The sequence below is a fragment of the Labeo rohita genome, chromosome 8, assembly GCF_022985175.1.
Source record: "Labeo rohita strain BAU-BD-2019 chromosome 8, IGBB_LRoh.1.0, whole genome shotgun sequence".
NCBI lineage: Eukaryota > Metazoa > Chordata > Actinopteri > Cypriniformes > Cyprinidae > Labeo > Labeo rohita.
Window position 1 is genome coordinate 12437792 of NC_066876.1, and position 18226 is coordinate 12456017.

The following is an 18226-nucleotide window of genomic DNA, read 5'->3' on the forward strand; positions in this document are numbered from 1 at the left end:
GTAAACAAATCAGATTCATTAGAAACCAATACTAGCTTTGATTTTGAGAGTAGAGAATGTGGATCATCACAAAAGCAAATTGGTATTAATTATATGTAGGTATGTGAGACATAATTACACTTTTCAAAAATCTCTGTGCCAGCACATATACAGTTTAAGCCAAGAGTTTACATACACCTTCCAGAACCTGCAAAATGTTAATTATTTTACCAAAATAAGAGGGATCATTCAAAATACATGTTTTATTTAGTACTGACCTCTATAGGATATTTCACATAAAAGATGTCTACATACAGTCCACAAGAGAAATAATAGAAATAATTTATTAAAAAAAAATGGCCCTGTTTAAAAGTTTACATACAATGGATTCTTAATACTGTGTTGTTACCTTAATGAGCCACAGCTGTGTTTTTTTTTTTTTTTTTTTTTTTTTTTAATTTGTTTGTTTTCATGAGTCCTTTGTTTGTCCTGAACAGTTAAACTACTTGCTGTTTTTTCAGAAAAATTCTTTAGGTCCCACAGTATCTTTGGTTTTTCAGCATTTTTGTGTATTTGAACTCTTTCCAACAATGACTGTATGATTTTGAGATCCATCTTTTCACACTGAGGACAACTGAGGGACTCATATGTAACTATTACAGAAGGTTTAAATGCTCACTGATGCTAGGGGGGTAAAAACTTTTGGAATTTGAAGATCAGGGTAAATTTAACTTATTTTGTCTCCTGGGGAACATGTTAGTATCTTCTGTAGCTTGGTGATATTTAGGCAAAATAAAAAGAAAAGTACACATCTTCATTCTGTTCAAAAGTTTACATCCCTGCCTCCTAATGCATTGTTTTTCCTTCTGAAACATCAGTGAGCATTTGAACCTTCTGTAATAGTTGCATACGAGTCCCTAAGTTGTCCTCAGTGTGACAAGATGGATCTCCCAAAAAAAAAAAATCATCACACAGTCATTGCTAAAAAAGGTTCAAATAGACAAATTTGATGGGGAAAAAACAAGAAACTGTGGGACCTGAAGGACTTTTCTGAAGAACAGCAGGCAGTTTAACAGTTAAGAACAAACTCATGAACAACTATCACTAAAATAAAAACACAAAAAAAACACACTGTGGATCATTCAGGTAACAACACAGTATTAAGAATCAAGTGTGTGTAAACTTTTGAACAGGGCCATTTTTATAAATTCAACTATTATTTTTCTCTTGTGGACTATATGTAAACGTCTTTTATGTGAAATATCTTATTCAGGTCAGTACTAAATAACATGCATTTTGCATGATCCCTCCTACTTTGGTAAAATAATTAACATTTTGCAGATTCTGCAGGATGTATGTAAACGTTTGACTTCAACTGTACATAAACAATCACTTAATGCACATAATGTAGATCCTTTACTACTCATTTTGTTGCACTAATACACTAAAACACTTCCTTTGTACTTTCTTCTTTGTCAGGAATTAAAGAGACATTGCCCACCTCATCTACTTTATTCCCATAAAAAAACACTTGAAAGTCATTTGTTAAAACTTGAAGGCAGTAAAACTACTGCAAAGTACTTCAGTATTTATTAGCAGACCTCAATAATAAATGTTGAAAACCACTGGACCTTACCTTTTAGTGCGGTCAGATATTAGGGTACGTGGCTTATACTGTGGCTTCTGGGGTGGTGACAGCGTAGTAGGCACTTCTTCAGACAGTTCTTTGATTCGCTGTTTCACCCCCACTGCTCCGTCAGTATCAGAGACAGGTGAGCGAGGCTCAGTCCCTGGAGTATCCCCACGCGCCACTGAGAAGGACGAGGAAGAGTCCATGAGCAGGCTGATGCGTCTTTTTATACTGCTACCTCCTGTATCCTCAGGTTTAGAGTCTGTCTTGGAGTCCTCCTCTTTCGATTCAACCTTTTGAGTCCTTTTCTCAAGCACAGAGGGCTTATTTGGCCCTTCTACCTTTTCAGCACCTTGTTCTTTCTCTTGAGTCACAGCTCCAACACTCTTTGGCTTTTCAGGAGTGTTTTCTTTGCCGTCCTCCCTGGCAGGTCGCCGGTTTAGAGACAGCCCAATTGACTCAAACTTTGAGGTAAGGTCAGATGAAAGTGGTCGTCCTTTTGCCCAACGAGGAGCAGGTGTAGGGGTTACAACCTGAGGCTCAGACTTAGCAGGGTTTTGTAGGAACACAGCTGAAACCGGTCTGGGTCTTGAACCTTTAGATTGGGAGCGAAGAACAGTGGGAGGACACTCATCCTTGGCACCAGAATCCTCTTTAGCGTCCTCATTATTCAGTCCAATCTCTGAAAGGAAGCCCATTGATTTAGCACGAGTGATCGAAGGGCCGGGTTGTTTTTTCCGAGAAGCAAAAGGCCATTCGGCACCAGAAGTGGAGGCCTGAACATCAGTTTTGGGTCGAGCTGTTGTGGCTCCAAAGCTTGTTCTTCTCAGCACATCAGTGGTTTGGGTTGTTCTAAATTTGTTGGAATCAGTAGGTGCTGGTTTAAAGGGTTGTGTCACAGGTTTGTTTGTTTGTCCGCTGGGCTTCAGGCCCGTTTTATAGGCAGATGGTAGACTGGGTTTACTGGCTGGTTGTGGTTTAGGTGTGCTGGGCAGGTCTGGTTTGGAGGAAACTGGTTGACTGGATTCAGGTTTTGGTTTTGGCTGTGGTTTGGGAGCAAGAATGGGGCGTATAGTAGGGTTTTTCTCCACAGTGAAAGGTTTTGGAGTGAGTCTAGGCTTGGGGCCTGGAACTGGTTTGTTAGGCTCAGAGGAAAAAATAAGTGACCCCTGGGTGCCACCTGAACTCTCCATCAAGCTCTTGTTGCTAGAGTCTATAAGGGGGCTAAGGTGCAGACGACTCCCAACCACACATGGCCGCCCAGCATCTACCTCAACCTGGGCAGCCATTGCACCACCTGAAACAAGAAGAAAAAAAATCCGGAGTTAGGTAACAATCATTAAATAAGTCATTTTTTCTCACAGTGAATAAACTGTAGATCACTAGGCTGTCAGTTTGTAGAAGGCAGCCCTACACTGTCTAGGGCTGAGTGTCAAGTTCAATACTTTTTAGGCACCGAATTGCCTCGATACCAACAAGTATCAAAATGTCTTGACGTTACATAAGTGAACCAATAAGCATACAGCATACTTGATGTGCCTCGATGTGACTGGTTCTGGTGAGGCATCAAGGAAAAACATTAGTTTATGCCAGTTACGCCCAGAGACGTGGCTCACACGTGAGGCTGTAGTGTGTAAGCGTTCCAACCCCCATAGATGTAAGGCTACATTAACGCTAGTGTGTTTTAGTTTTAAAATTCCATAGAGGAAAAAAAACAAAAAAAAAAACAAGATGCTCTTCCACACTGGCGTTTCCACTGCCTTTCAGGAAAGATCTCCGTCCACACTACACAACCAAAAACGCATTTTACGTGACCATTCATGCACACTGTAAGATCATGTTGCATAAGACAATTTCTATACTATGATTTTACTCTAAACTCACTTTAAACCACCATTAAGTGTTTGTAATAACTTCTGATTGTTATCAAATGTGTGTTTTTGCCATGTAATGTTGCTGAAATACATGTGATGTGATCGAATGTCATGCTGGGACATTTTCAGGAAATTAGAAAAATAGGTTAAATGTCAATTTTTTTGTCAAAATTAGGTTTCCATTAAATTATTATTATATAACATCTTGTCTATCATCTCTGAAAATATCTTGGCAAATTTAACTTGTTTAGTACAGAATGCACATTAGTGCATTAATGCACATTCCCCACCAGATCTGACTGCAGCTGCATCACAAATGGTAAGTAAATGATTGCATAATGCATTATCTGGAAATGACAGTTTTATTTTCATCATGTTGTTAAAACACTCACATGCAATAGTGAGGGGGCGGGGCATTTATACTGTCGATAACAGTGGCAGATTACCGACAAGCCTTAAAGGGCACACCCCTTGAAACAGTTTGTTTAAGACCGTAGGTCAGAATGAGGGTTGAAAATAATTTTTCTACATGTTTGTTTGTTTTGTGCAAAAAACATGACGTTTTTAACATTATAAGTAAACCTCAAGGAGCATATTAAAATAATACAAAAATTCATGTTATGAGCCCTTTGAAGTTTATTAAAATGATTTTCACTGATTGTGTTGGTTACTTTTTGTTCCTCTGTGCAGTGTCTGAGGAGATGAGTCTTTGAGTCTGTAAAAACATCAACAAGTGTAAAACCAAAGTATTTTTGGAGTAATGTGTAATGTAATCTTCTAAAACAGGTATCGAAAAAAAGTATAATTCATGAACAGGTATCAAAGTCAAGGTATTTTTAACAATATCCAGCCCTAACACTGTCAGGTATTCAACTGTATCTGGCAATTGATCAATTTCTCTACTCCATTTGGTCATGCCAAATCTCTTCGCTGCTCATTTGCATAAAGTCAAGCTCGGCTCAACACTGTTTCACTGCCAACTGTCACCAGAAATCACAGGCTCTCATGGGAAAAAATATCCAGCCGACTTATCACAGCTCAATGCTGTCAGTGCAAACCTTCCTTTAAGTTGGCGGGAAAAGTCTGCAGCCAGTCGAAACCACTTTCCAGCTTCAGCACGGTCTAAAATCCAACATGCTGAGCTGAATCTCTGCACTATGATTTTATACCGCAAACAAACACAGTGTTCTCAGAAATGTTGTTGTGGTGGGGTGTGTCTACGAAGCTGAAGAAAATCACTCTCTAACCCTGTTCTGTGGACTTTGCCTTGGCAGATACAGAGCTCACAAGAGCATCGAACGCCTTACTGACACATCATTAATCATGCCGTGAGAGTGCGTGTGTGTACGGGTGTATTAAATCAGAATGATTGGACATTGCCCAGGAGGGAGGGATCAATTTGCTGAATTAAGAGTCCAGACTGAGACCGGGGCTGTGCGTAAAAATCCTGCTACTACAGGCAGATACACATCAAACAAAAGGAATTCACAGGAGGATCCAAAGAACCATATTTGCTAATGCAATACACATGTCGCTCTTGGAAGCCGAGCGCTAACACAAACACGTGTTCACACTTAGATGGGCACGCAGACTTTCACAACACACACACACACTTACATTTTACACAGAAAGCCAGCGTGACTCATAACACACTCACATGCCTGTGTAAATGCACATGCGTTTGCCATGCTGCAGTTATCAAATTGTGCTCTGTCTGCAGTTTTCCAACACCACAATAATAACTCACCTGCTTGGCTGTCAACCGTCTGCAGTGGAGCCCTGGTTTCTGTGGTAACCGCAGAGTGATGTCATATCATATGGAGAGGAGGCGGAGCCAGACTCTGTTGCAGGGAATACAGCATGGTCAGACACAGTTACTTCTGCACAATTTAGGTATCAATGACCATTGTAATCTGGAAGCCTCCATACATGCACACATATGTAAACTTCTTGTTGATTGAAAAAAGTCAGACGAGAATATTACAAAGACTTTCGAGACACAGCACAGACTCTGAAACACAGACACGCATTCGAAATCACAATTTTTGCAACATGCAAATTAGGCTTGATCAGTCTCTTTTACAAACAAATGAACACACAGAAAGCAGACACACGGATCGAAGCCAGATATTTACCAGCACGACTGACCTACATGTACAGATTACCAAGCAAACCAAAACATTTGATATGTCTCCGGTAGTGAAATCTTAGCTGTGTGGTTGCGCAAGGGGGACAGAAGTAGTGACATGGTAGGAGGAGGGACGGCTAACGGATGAACAGAAAGAGGGAGAGCGCCTGCGAAGGAAGGAAAGGAGGAGGATCCTGGTCCGAGTGCACGGACTGGCAGTCGTTTGTTGACAGGAAACGCCTCGGCAGCTGGAATGTTTAATATCTACAGCTTCAAAACCAGAGTGTTTAGGGAAGTCGTTTTTCTGGCATCCCGTGGAGACGCATTTACACACAAACATGATCTAGCCATTAACCTAGAAACTTCAAAACAGATTTTTACACCTCCGTATTAAGGTTAGCAGCACTTAAGTCACACTGCAAATCTCAAATCTTGGAACTTGGAAGACTCCTTGGTAACAGTAAATCTTATGCCCCAAACGCTAGAGGATTATATAATGTGTCTTTAAAAGAATTATATAAACAGTTACATTATATAATATATGTAAAAATGAATCTAAAAAGATTCAAAGTTATACTTTTTTCAACCTATTTTAATACTGTTATTATTCATTTTTATTGTTTATACACTACCAGTCAAAAGTTTTTGAACAGTAAGATTTTTAATGTTTTTAAAGAAGTCTCTTCGGCTCACCAAGCCTGCATTTATTTGATCCAAAGTACAGTAAAAACAGTACAATTTTAAAATATTTTTACTATTTAAAATAACTGTTTTCTATTCAAATGTATTTTAAAATGTAATTTATTCCTGTGAGTTCAAACCTGAATTTTTAGCATCATTATCATTGCTGCTCAAAAAACATTTATAAATATTGTTGAAAAGCAGAATTTTTTTATCAGGTTTTTTTGATGATTAGACATTTCAGAAGAACAGCATTTATCTGAAAGAGAAATCTGTTGTAACATTATACATGTCTTTATCATTGCATTTGATCAATTTTAAGCTAATTGCTAAATAAAAGTATTAATTCCTATCATTTCTTTCAAAAATAAATTAATAATTAAATAAATACAAATTATACTGACTCCAAGCTTTTGAATTATATAGTGTATAATGTTACAAAAGTTTTTTACTTCAGATAATTGCTGATCTTCGGATCTCTCTATTTACCAAAGAATCCTGAAAAAAATGTTTTAAATATTAAGGATGATATTAATAATAATAAATGTTTTGTGAACAGCAAATCAGCATATTAGAATTATTTCTGAAGGATCATGTGACACTGAAGACTGGAGTAATGATGCTGAAAATTTAGCTTTGATCACAGAAATAAATTACATTTTAAAATAGAAAGCGGTTAAATAGTAAAAATATTTCACAATATTACTGCATTTGTATTTTGGATGAAATAAATGCAGACTTAGTGAGCAGAAAAGACATTTCAAATCTTACTGTTCAAAAACTTTTGACTGGTAGTGCATCACTTCACACCAATAAGGAATGTGACTGTCAGCAATGAGACCTAACTGGTCCTAAACATAGGCTTTACCTTCTTTAGATTAAATATCATGTCTTATTTTTATTTATTTACCTTTGATCAATTATTACCTAGATATTTCTTAATACATTTTTCCCCACTCATTTTTATTTACAGAAGAAATCACCACCATTTAATCTATACCTACTGAAATAAATCAACTATATGAACCAAATACTTTGGTAATGGGCAAGCACAAAATATTCTGCCACCATGAAAGATTTTAGTGCAACCAAATAAGTTTTCATACAGCATTCAACTTGCAATCTAAATGCAAAACTTTCCCACCATGTTTACCTGGTCTCAAAATTTTGGCCTGACCTTCATCATCAAAACAATACTAAAACACAATCAGCACCACATAGTCAAGCTCTTGAACATAAACCAAGGCTGTAAAAATCACTCGATCAAATCAGATTCCAGTGAAAGATAAACAAGAAAATCATTCTCCTTCAAAGAATGTAAATTAACAACTGTCATTTAAAGAAGCAGCCAAAGTTCCTGTGCAAGTCAGATCATAAGAAAACGAGTGACACTGATGCAAACGTGCTCTTCAACTAGGAGTGGCAGAATAAAAGAGTAACATGGGTTCAAACAGATATAAAAACAGACATTACTCATTGTGTAGTTATCAAATGGAATTTACTGTTCTTCAATACAATAAAGATTTAATGACTTTAGGAGCCCTATACAGAGAGATAAAGAAGAAAAATGAAAAGGAAACCTGCTTGCAGATTATCCAGCCTTAAAGGAGAAGTTCACTTCCAGAACAAAAATTTACAGATAATGTACTCACCACCTTGTCATCCAAGATGTTCATGTCTTTCTTCAGTCGTAAAAAAATTATTTTTTTAGGAGAATATTTCAGGATTTCTCTCCATATAGTGGACTTCAATGGTGCCTCCAGGTTTGAACTTCCAAAATGCAGTTTAAATGCTTCGAAGGGCTCTAAATGATCCCACCCTAGGAAGAAGGGTCTTATCTAGCAAAACGATTGGTTATTTTCTAAAAAAAAATAAAATAAAATACAATTTCTATACTTTTTAACCTCAAACGCTCATCTTATTTAGCTCTGCGTGAATGTCAAAAAACTCCCATTTCATTTTCTCCTCCAACTTTAAAATCATCCTACATTGCTGCAGAAGTACCGACCCAATGTTTACAAAGTGAACGTGCAAAAAAGATCAAGCGGCCTTTACAAAAATGGTAAAACAGCAATGTAGGACGATTTTGAAGTTGGTGAAGAAAATGAGATGGGAGTTTTTCAACATACCCTATCATAAACCGGAATGCACAGAGTTCACGCAGAGCTAGACAAGATGAGCGTTTTAGGATAAAAAGTATATAAATGATACATTTTTTTAAGAAAAAAAACAATCGACCCTTCTTCCTTGGCAGGGATGGTTTAGATCCCTTTAAAGCTGCATTTAAACTGCATTTTAGAAGTTCAAACTCAGGGGCACCATAGAAGTCCACTATATAGAGAGAAACCCTGCAATGTTTTAAAAAAAAAAACAATTTCTTTACATCTAAAGAAAGAAAGACATGAACATCTTGGATGACAAAGGGGTGAGTAAATTACTTATAAATATCCTTTGTAACTACTCAATTACATTTATTTCATTGGGTTTAATTTCATTTTTATTTATAAGAAGTTTAGGAATGTAGATGAAAGAGAGGGATGGTATCTCCTGTAGATCACCCAGGTCACTTTTTACTCTTTTCAGTTTCATTTAGATACTCAAAGTACAAGGTGCACATGCCACTGATCATCATGACGTAAATCTATCATCATAAAAATTAAGTACCGTCTCACTACGCTCACGTTACAGTGAATGTTACTACTTAAGCAAAAAGTGATTGTCCAAAACTATGGTCATTCATGCTTGTGACAAAACATTTCATCAGTCCCACAACATAAGAGTCTTTGTCCTACAGCAGTTCACTGTAATTGTGTTAATTAACCATCGTTGAGGACAAACATGAGTGTAAAAACAGTATTCAAGTGTCAAAAAAAAAGGTCAAGTTAACATCCGCTGTGTTGTATAGCCTTAAAGGAATAGTTAACCCAAAGTGAAAATTTGCTAACTATTTACTTACACTCAGGCAATCCAAGATGACTCACCGGTAGATGAATTTGTTTCTTCATCAGAACAGGCCTGGAGAAATGTCCAAACAGCTGAGAAAAGCATCACAATAATCCACACGACTCCACTCAATCAATTAACTTGTTATAAAGCAAAAAGCTGCATGTTTGTAGAAGAACCAAATTATTAATTAAGACATTTTTTACTTCAAACTGTTGCTTCCAGCTAAAATACTAGTCCTCAATCCATAATACGGCTCATGTTGTCTGAATCAGGAGAGAAATAGATCAAGCACTGTTTACAAGTAAAACAGTCCAAAATAGTTTTAAACAAGTACGTTGGTGAATTAATGGGCTTTTTCACTGGAGGACGCGTTATTATGGATTACAGATTGGTATTTTGGCCAGAAGCGATGGTTTGAAGTTAAAATGCTTTAATGGTGAATGCTTCTTACAGCTTTTAGGACATTAATGCAGTTGTTGTGTGGATTACTTGGGGATTATTGTGCTTTTATCAACTGTTTGGACTCTCATTCTGACGGCACCCATTCACTGCAGAAGACCCACTAGTTAGCAAGGTATGTATTGTAATGCTGATGAACTTCTCCAGATCTGTTCTGATGACCTGATGACCTGAGAGTGAGTACATTTTTAGGAAATGGGCGAACCATTCGTTTAACGTGAAAAACTCCTCCGTCTCTTAAATTTCAGTCCATTCAGAAACATCTTGTACTTTCACTACAGTATGTTTTATGTAAGATACTTTGACTTTCATTAAGTATAGCTTTGAGAAAATATCCACACTTTAACCCAAGTTTAAATTTCTCAGTACTTTTACATGAAAGTGATTCTAGGACAACAACAATGCTCTTAACCTCACCCTCCTTCCAGCTAACTTTGCAAAGAAAATCAAGCTAAAAATAATTATTCAAAAAAAAATACAAACAAGCCAAACTGTTTAAAAGTCAAACTAAATAAAAATATTTAAGCCATAACTGAAAATCATTTTAAAAACAGTAGCGAGCACGAGGTGATCGACACACTATGAAAAAATGTATCAATTTGTTTGTATAATTTTACCATCTTTTAACTAATCTGGCAAGAACCCAAGTCAGCAACAGATTGCCCTGAAACCTTTTTACGCCACTGTGTTTCCTGTCTTCTTTTCAATGTGTGTGCATGCACAACTGACACTCTGGTTCAGCCAGTTTAGCAGAAGGAAAATACTTTCCATGCTCGACCTGAGCAACAACACCAACGAATGAGCAGGACTGGCAGGACGTCAGTACACACACATGAAGCTCATCACCTGAACACAAACACACAGATGATGCCATTCATCATATAGCCTATCTGTGTGTAAATAACCAGCAGAAAATCATTTAAAGCACACCTGCTACTTGGAAAGTGGAATCACAAAGAAAAACGTGAATACCAAAAAGTGAAAGGATATATAAATATGCCATTTTTAGTTGAAATCATTAGGATTCGACTGAATTTACTTTGATCAACAGCTTAGATGCATACACTAGTTGTTTATGTTTTTGAAAGACGTCTCTTAGGCTGCATTTATTGAATCAAAAATGTGTTCAAATTAGTAATAATGCAGTATTTTTAAGTCACCATCTTCTAATGTATTTTCAGCCATTACTCCAGTTTTTAGTGTCACGTGATCCTTTAGAAATCATTCTAATAATGCTGATTTCCTTCTCAAGAAAAATTTCTCTGATTTGCTTCTCAAGAAACATATTGTTGTTGAAAACAGTTGTGCTGCTTCATATTTTTTTATGAAAAAGAAACCATTTGAAACATTATAAATCTCTTTACATTTACTTTAGATGAATTTCCAGCATCCTTGCTGAAAAAAAAAAAAAGTGACCCCAAACAGTTGAACGGTAGTGTAGATGATCCAGTCCCCTTTAAAGACCAACTCATGTACTGTATGCAAATATTTCAAGACAGAACAAAGCTGACTGAGAAACTTGTAGGACGTGCATACAATGTCACAATGTTACCAAGAACAAAATCACAGACCATAACAATAGATCTACAGCTTGACTAACTGGAGAAAAACTAGATTAACAACTACCCGAAATAAACAGCTACAGTCGAATTCAACTAAATCTTATAATGAAATTAATGATTTAAATAATTATTTATAGCTGTTATTCGATCTTTATGGAATGTCTATCCATACAATGGTGAAATAAAAGCACAAGGATCATTAAAATAAAATAAAACACGATTGCAAAAAAAAAAAAAACAGTTTACTGATGAAATGAATTAGTTAATATGCTATTATGGTCCTTTTTAACAGTGTAAGAAGTTTTCGCAATATCTGTCATTTTGTTTTGTTTCTATTTTGTAGACAAGATTATTTTTATTACCATAATACTAATAGCATAACACTAACTTTTTCAAAAGAAAAACTTCAGTTTTGCTGCAGTAACAAAACATACAGTAACTATGGTAATTTGGCGTAAATTTTGGTTGCCATGGTATATTTTGTAATGTTAAGAAATGTAAATAGCTCGCGTTTCTTTGTTAGCTGATTTGACTAGCCTGCTTCATTATTCCCATCTATTCCGAAGATCAACAAAAGCAGCGTGACTTAAAGCAGGTAAACACATAAACAAAAAAAGCTCAATATTTTACTTTACGCACCTTTTCGTTAACTTCAAATAGCCGTCTGTCTGTCCCACCTGTGTGTGAGCTGTTTGGGATCCGAGCTCAACCAAACCTCGCTGCTGTCTGTCGGGATAGACCGGAGCGAGCGTCCTGTTGATCGCTGGTTAACGTTCGGCTCCGCCGCCGGTGATTCGCTTGTTATTTAGGTGCTCTATCCTGCATGGATCACACCGGGACACCATTGCTCACACCTATACCTCTGGATAAACTTTAGCCTTTCTATGAACGCTATCTCAGGCTGGCTCACACAAACTTGCTGAGAGAGCGGAAGGCGGTGTGGGATCGCATTGCACGGAAGGATGGAGGATTTGTTTTGGTACGCCAGACTGGGACAGTGTGGAGGGGGAGAGTGAGTCCCTGCGCCATCTTGTGGAGGATGATAAAACAGGCCGAGACTAACTGGATTACCGTTCGAAAGAGGATATTGGTCACGTGTGAACGTGAGAGTTTTTCATTTCCTTTAAGCCGGTTGCGTGGTTAAAGTGCAAACGTGACAACCTCCATATACAATGTAGTCAGGTAAATCAGAATGCAGTAGTTTACTTTACAAAAGCAAACAGGTATGCTACCAGTCAAACATTTTTGAACAGTAAGATTTTTTAATGTTTTAAGTCTTTTCTGCTCACCGAGCCTGCACAGTTTTTCCTTGTCTATCAGTTAACTAGAATAAATATATTTTTATAAGTATTTATTACTTGTATGTATATATGTACTGCAGGTTTTATAGCCTATATATGACATTAATTTTAAGTAATATTTATTATTTTCACACGTAGGTGGAAAAAATTGTAATTTGTACTACTGTCTGTTTAAAATAAATGAAATGATTTTTTTTTTTTTCTGTTGTACCGAAATCGTATCGAACCATGACCCTCAAACCGAGGTGCGTACCAAACCGTGACACCTGCAGTGTTGGGGAAAAGTAATGCATTACAATATTGAGTTACTTCCTAAAAAAGTAACTAATTACGTTACTTAGAGAATCAGAATCAGAATCAGAATCAGAAAGAGCTTTATTGCCAAGTGTGTTCACACACAAGGGATTGGTCTTGGTGTTAGGAGCTTCCAGTACAGAAAATACAAACATAGTGCAGACATACATAAAGTTAAGGTAATAATAAACACTAATATTAAAAAAGAATATACAATAAATTATAAATAACAGTGGTAATAAAAATATACAGAAAGAAAAAAAAAGATGCCCATAGACAGAACTATGAATGTGCATATGTGCTATATACAAAAATTTTGTTAAGTAAATACACATGACCAGTACTGAGGTGTGTTAAGAGTGTTTCAGGTGGGATATGGCTTGGGGGAAAAAACTGTTCTTGTGTCTGGCTGTTTTTGTGCACAGCGCTCTGTAGCGTCGGCCAGAGGGCAACAGTTCAAAGAGAGAGTGGGCTGGGTGTGAGGGGTCCAGAGTGATTTTCTTAGCCCTTTTCCTGACTCTGGAGGTGTAAAGATCAGGGAGGTTGGGTAGAGGGATACCAATAATCCTCTCAGCAGCCCTGACTGTCCGTTGTAGTCTTCTGATGTCTGTTTTGGTACCTGAACCAAACCAAACAGTAATAGAGGAACACAGGACAGACTCAATGATGGCCGAGTAGAACTGTTTTAGCAGCTCTTCTGGGCTTTTTTCACAATAGAGTCAATGTGATTGTCCCACTTCAGGTCCTGAGAGATGTTGGCACCCAGGAATCTGAATGACTCTACTGTAGCCACAGTGCTGTCCATGATGGTGAGTGGGGGGGAGAGCAGGGGGGTTCCTCCTGAAGTCTATGATCATCTCCACTGTTTTAAGAGTGTTTAGCTCCAGGTTGTTAAGACTGCACCAGACAGCCAGCTGATCAACCTCCTGTCTGTAAGCAGACTCGTCTCCGTCCTTGATGAAGCCGATGACTGTAGTATCGTCCGCAAACTTCAGGAGCTTGACAGGGGGGTCCTTTGAAGTGCAGTCATTTGTGTAGAGAGAGAAGAGCAGTGGGGAGAGAACGCAACCCTGTGGGGCACCAGTGCTGGTTGTGATAGACCTGGATGTGAGTTTACCCAACCTCACTAGCTGCTGCCTGTCTGTCAAGAAGCTGGTAATCCACTGACAGATGGAGGTGGGCACAGAGAGCTGTGTCAGTTTGTCTGAGAGAAGGTCAGGCATGATGGTATTGAAGGCCGAACTGAAGTCCACAAACAAGATCCTTGCATAATTCCCAGTTCTGTCAAGGTGTTGCAGGATGTAATGCAGTGCCATGTTGACTGCGTCATCCACAGACCTGTTTGCAGGCCTGTAGGCAAACTGAAAAGAATCCAGCAAGGGTCCAGTGATGTCTTTCAGATAGGCCAGGACCAGTTTCTCAAATGCCTTCATGACCACAAACGTGAGAGCGACAGGTCTGTAGTCATTAAGTCCAGTGATTTTGGGCTTTTTGGGGACTGGAATGATGGTGGAACGTTTGAGGCAGTTGGGAACTAAGCACAGCTCCAGTGATCTGTTAAAGATCTGTGTGAAGACAGGAGCCAGTTGGTCAGCACAGACCTTTAAACAGGCAGGTGAAACACCGTCTTGGCCAGAAGCTTTCCTAGGCTTCTGCTTCCTAAAGACTCGGTTGACATCCTCTACACAGACCTCCAGCACAGGTTGAGCGGTGGGGGAGGGAGGGAGGGGAGTTGCAGGGGGGGTGGGTGAATGTGTGAAGTGCAGATCAGAGCGGGAGTCGGGTGTGAGTCTGGGCTTTTCAAACCGGCAGTAGAACACATTCAGATCGTCAGCCAGTTGTTGATTCTCCACAGACTGTGGGGGTGGTTTCTTGTACATGGTGATGTTCTTCAGACCAGTCCATACTGACGTTGGATCGTTTGCTGAAAGCTCTTTTTTCAGTTTCTCAGAGTAGTTCTTTTTAGCCACTCTGATCTCCTTTGTTAGTCTGTTCCCGGCCTGGTTATACAAGATTTTATCCCCACATCTGTAAGCGTCCTCTTTGGCATGACGAAGCTACTTAGTTACTTTTAATGGAAAGTAATGCATTAGTTTACTTTTGCGTTACTTTTTAAATCTGGGTAGGGCTTGCTTGTTTGTTTTTAATATAAAAAGTTATATTTTTGGCAAATGTAAAAGCCTTTTCACACAAAAAGCCTCAGGCTTTGAGAAAAGTAAATTCACGTCTGTACAGTAGACCGCAAAATAAAAAAATGTCAACACTTCAGCAATTAAAAAAAAAAAAGGAAAACAAATGTTAGATTACCTTGAGTAATTTTTTGCTTATTATTATGGTTGAATTGGATCATCGAAGGTGCGGTATGAAATGCATAAAGGATATTTGTATTATTTAACATATTTAATTTGCAGGTTTGCATCATATTCTGAGTTGAATTTTACTGTTTTTATTCATTTTGAGGAATACTGAATCTGTTTTTTGTGAGTGAGATGAATTAATGCATATTCACATATATTCTAGAACTAACATATTACTCCTGATTTCTCTCAACATGGGGAAAGGAGAGATTTTAATCAATAAATGGGGGGAAAAGTAACTGGCGTTACTTATTTGAGAAGAGTAACTCAGATATTTTCTTGTCGATTAAAAAGTAATGCATTACTTTACTAGTTACTTGGAAAAAGTAATAATATTATGTAACTTGCGTTACTTGTAATGCGTTACCCCCAACACTGGACACCTGTGTACCGTTACACCCCTAGCATTCAGTAATATTTTTGTAATCAACATTTTCCACACAGAGAATATAAATGAAAGCCAAAGACAGAAGATATACTGTGTAGGATGGGGTGAGGAAACATCTGGTGATATGTGTGAGTATTCAAATGAGACACAACTAAAGTTCATGCATTTTGATTTATTACTCGTAATTTGATATGTAGAAGAAAAATGTTAATCTGAACACCTTTCCTTCACAGCACCTGGAAGGAATAACTCCTGGAAGGAATAACTGACTCAGGATATGCTTCAAAGAAAAGCACAGGCAATTAAGTTTCTCAAAAACAGTCACTGTTGGAAAGGGTTAGAAGTTGCGCAAGATAACTGTGTTGTGTGTTAGGAATGGAGGTAGCCAGCAGAGGGGGCAGTTACACTTTAAATAAAGTTGGACGTATAGAACTTTTGTCTTAACAAGACAAAAAGTTTTAAAGAAAACTGAAGCTCATTGATCTCTTACGTTACACAGCTACACAGCTCAATATCCTGACACAATGCTCTCTTGGGATCATTTTTAAAACAGATTTTTCAAATTGTGGTTTTAAAAATGTTACATAAAATGAAAGATGGAAACAAAAGTCAGACCACAGCTGTATAATATGGAGAGGATGACAGTAGTACAGCTGTAAATATTCATAAAAGTAAGCTCAAAGCATATTGATTTTTGTTTAATTCTTCGTCTGTATGTTTTCCTTTCTAGTGAGCAGTGAGATTGGAGCAACGACGGTATTAGATGCCAGTATCACACCTCCACTAATTTCTGACAGAAAACACAAATACATAGGATGGAATGAGAGAACATCCAGTGACATGTGTGAGGATTCAAGTAACCATGAAACAAATCAAACAAGTGAACTGAGAATAAAGGAACCACTGGAGTGCAGGTCAAAACAGCAATATACACGCTGTAAAGTTTCAAGAGTGACAAATCCATATGAATACAGGAGTGAATCCCATAAATGACAGTTTTGTGTGTGTACAGAACACGAATTTGGCAAAAGTCAAGTAGTCACCATAGAAAAGGACACTATAAAGAAGTGTGCCAAATGACCTAACTCTTTTTCTAAGTCTTTTGTTTAAAGGTGAACAGTGCCGGCCTGTAGGTTTGTGGGGCCCTAGGCAAGATAATGAAAATGGGCCCCACTAGTGTAAAAAACTGTCATAGAAATTTGACGAGTGAAGAGAAAGCACATAACATGACTATTTCCATATTTAAGTATGAATGTGTATAACACATTCAACAAACTTATGCAAAAAAAAAAAAAAGTGAGCTTGAGTAAACAGATACACAAGAAACACAAATAAAATATAAATGAAGTATACACAAAAACTAAATCAAATAAACAGAGCATAAACAAACAGAGCATAAACATAAACTTTCCTTATATGGCAAGTCTGTCTGTGATCATGGGCATCATTGCATGGAGAAAACAAGTAATACAGCAATACATATTATGTACATAGCAGTCAAAACATTCTTTTTTTCAGCTCTCTATCATTCTTTCATTTCAAATCATTTAAAAATAGCATTAATGTGTAACAAGACTTAATTTCGAGAGAATATTTTGAGAGGCAATATTAAGTGAATTCCAAACTCTAAGCCATAACAACAAAATCTGAACTGTAACAAGAAAGGTTTTCAGACTTTATTTACCAGAAATGAAAAAGAACACTGAGTTTGGTGTGCCTGTTTGTAGGGCTGCACAATTTGGCCAAAATGTTGTTTTTTATCAAATGATTAATTCTGATTATTGTTATTACTAAATAAAAAAATTAAACAAAACAATAATTATTGTTAATAATTATCAATATATTTTGCAGAAAACAGCAGCATGACCTGTTAAAATGCAGGAGACCTAGCTATAAATGTTTAGAAAGGTATAAGGATTTATTATAAATTATGATTTTAAAAAAGTCAGAAAATCTTATGCATTCACTGAGAGAGAGGAAAAAACTCCACTACACTGCAGGAAAAAAAAAACAAAAAAACTTAGAAGTATTATTATTCCTGTTTTTACCCAAAATAATGTGTTATATAATGTGTTATTAAAACATTGGTGAGTGTACACATGCAATATAATAGTTTCATTCATACAGGAAATCCCTAATATGGCCAAAGCTATATGCTTTTGCATAGCTGAATAAAACTCAGATAGAGACGTTTTAACTGATGAAACATGGAGACATATCTGTACGATTGCAACTAAATGGTTTATCTGTTCTTTAAACCATATCAAGTATTTTATATGAACAAACTATAGATGCAATGCAATGCTAATCAACAGCCTTTATCACTTTATAGAATACTATATCAAATATTAATTTTGCCTCATTCTGTGATGTGAAACCACGTCAGATCACAAAAGTTATTAGTTATTTGTCGACTGATATTGTTATTAAATGAATTTGAAGCAAAAACATGTCATTAAAATGTTCTCTTTAGACAACAGGTTTGTAAACAGACTCAAACACATGCAAAATCCATGCACGCGTTCTAATGAGGTCAATTTGACGCACAGACTGATTTTTCATTCGTTCGACACGTATGCCGCACTGTACAGCCCTGGTGCATCACCCTAGTTATGTAGTCAGAAGTT

At 37.2% G+C, this 18226-nt stretch overlaps 1 protein-coding gene and 1 long non-coding RNA gene across 4 annotated transcripts in view; one reads left to right on the plus strand and one right to left on the minus strand.

Moving 5' to 3' along the window:
* Positions 1-12195, minus strand: part of si:ch73-138n13.1 (calponin homology domain-containing protein DDB_G0272472) — a 39269-nt gene extending 27074 nt beyond the window's left edge. Inside the window, exons 1-3 of one of the 3 annotated variants that reach the window (XM_051116935.1) lie at positions 11899-12195; positions 5231-5324; positions 1616-2906 (exon numbers count right to left, since the gene is read on the minus strand). In XM_051116935.1, coding sequence (XP_050972892.1) covers positions 1616-2898 — 1283 coding nt within the window. In that variant the 5' untranslated portion in view covers positions 2899-2906; positions 5231-5324; positions 11899-12195. Of the gene's footprint in view, positions 1-1615; positions 2907-5230; positions 5325-5618; positions 5766-11898 lie in introns of those variants that run through there. The other 2 variants (XM_051116936.1, XM_051116937.1) reach the window with 2 other exon arrangements.
* Positions 12196-12226: 31 nt separating this feature from the next.
* Positions 12227-15891, plus strand: LOC127169507 (uncharacterized). Its single transcript, XR_007828252.1, has 3 exons — positions 12227-12362; positions 15656-15727; positions 15833-15891. It is a non-coding gene; the product is annotated as an uncharacterized LOC127169507 (long non-coding RNA).
* Positions 15892-18226: the final 2335 nt, after the last annotated feature.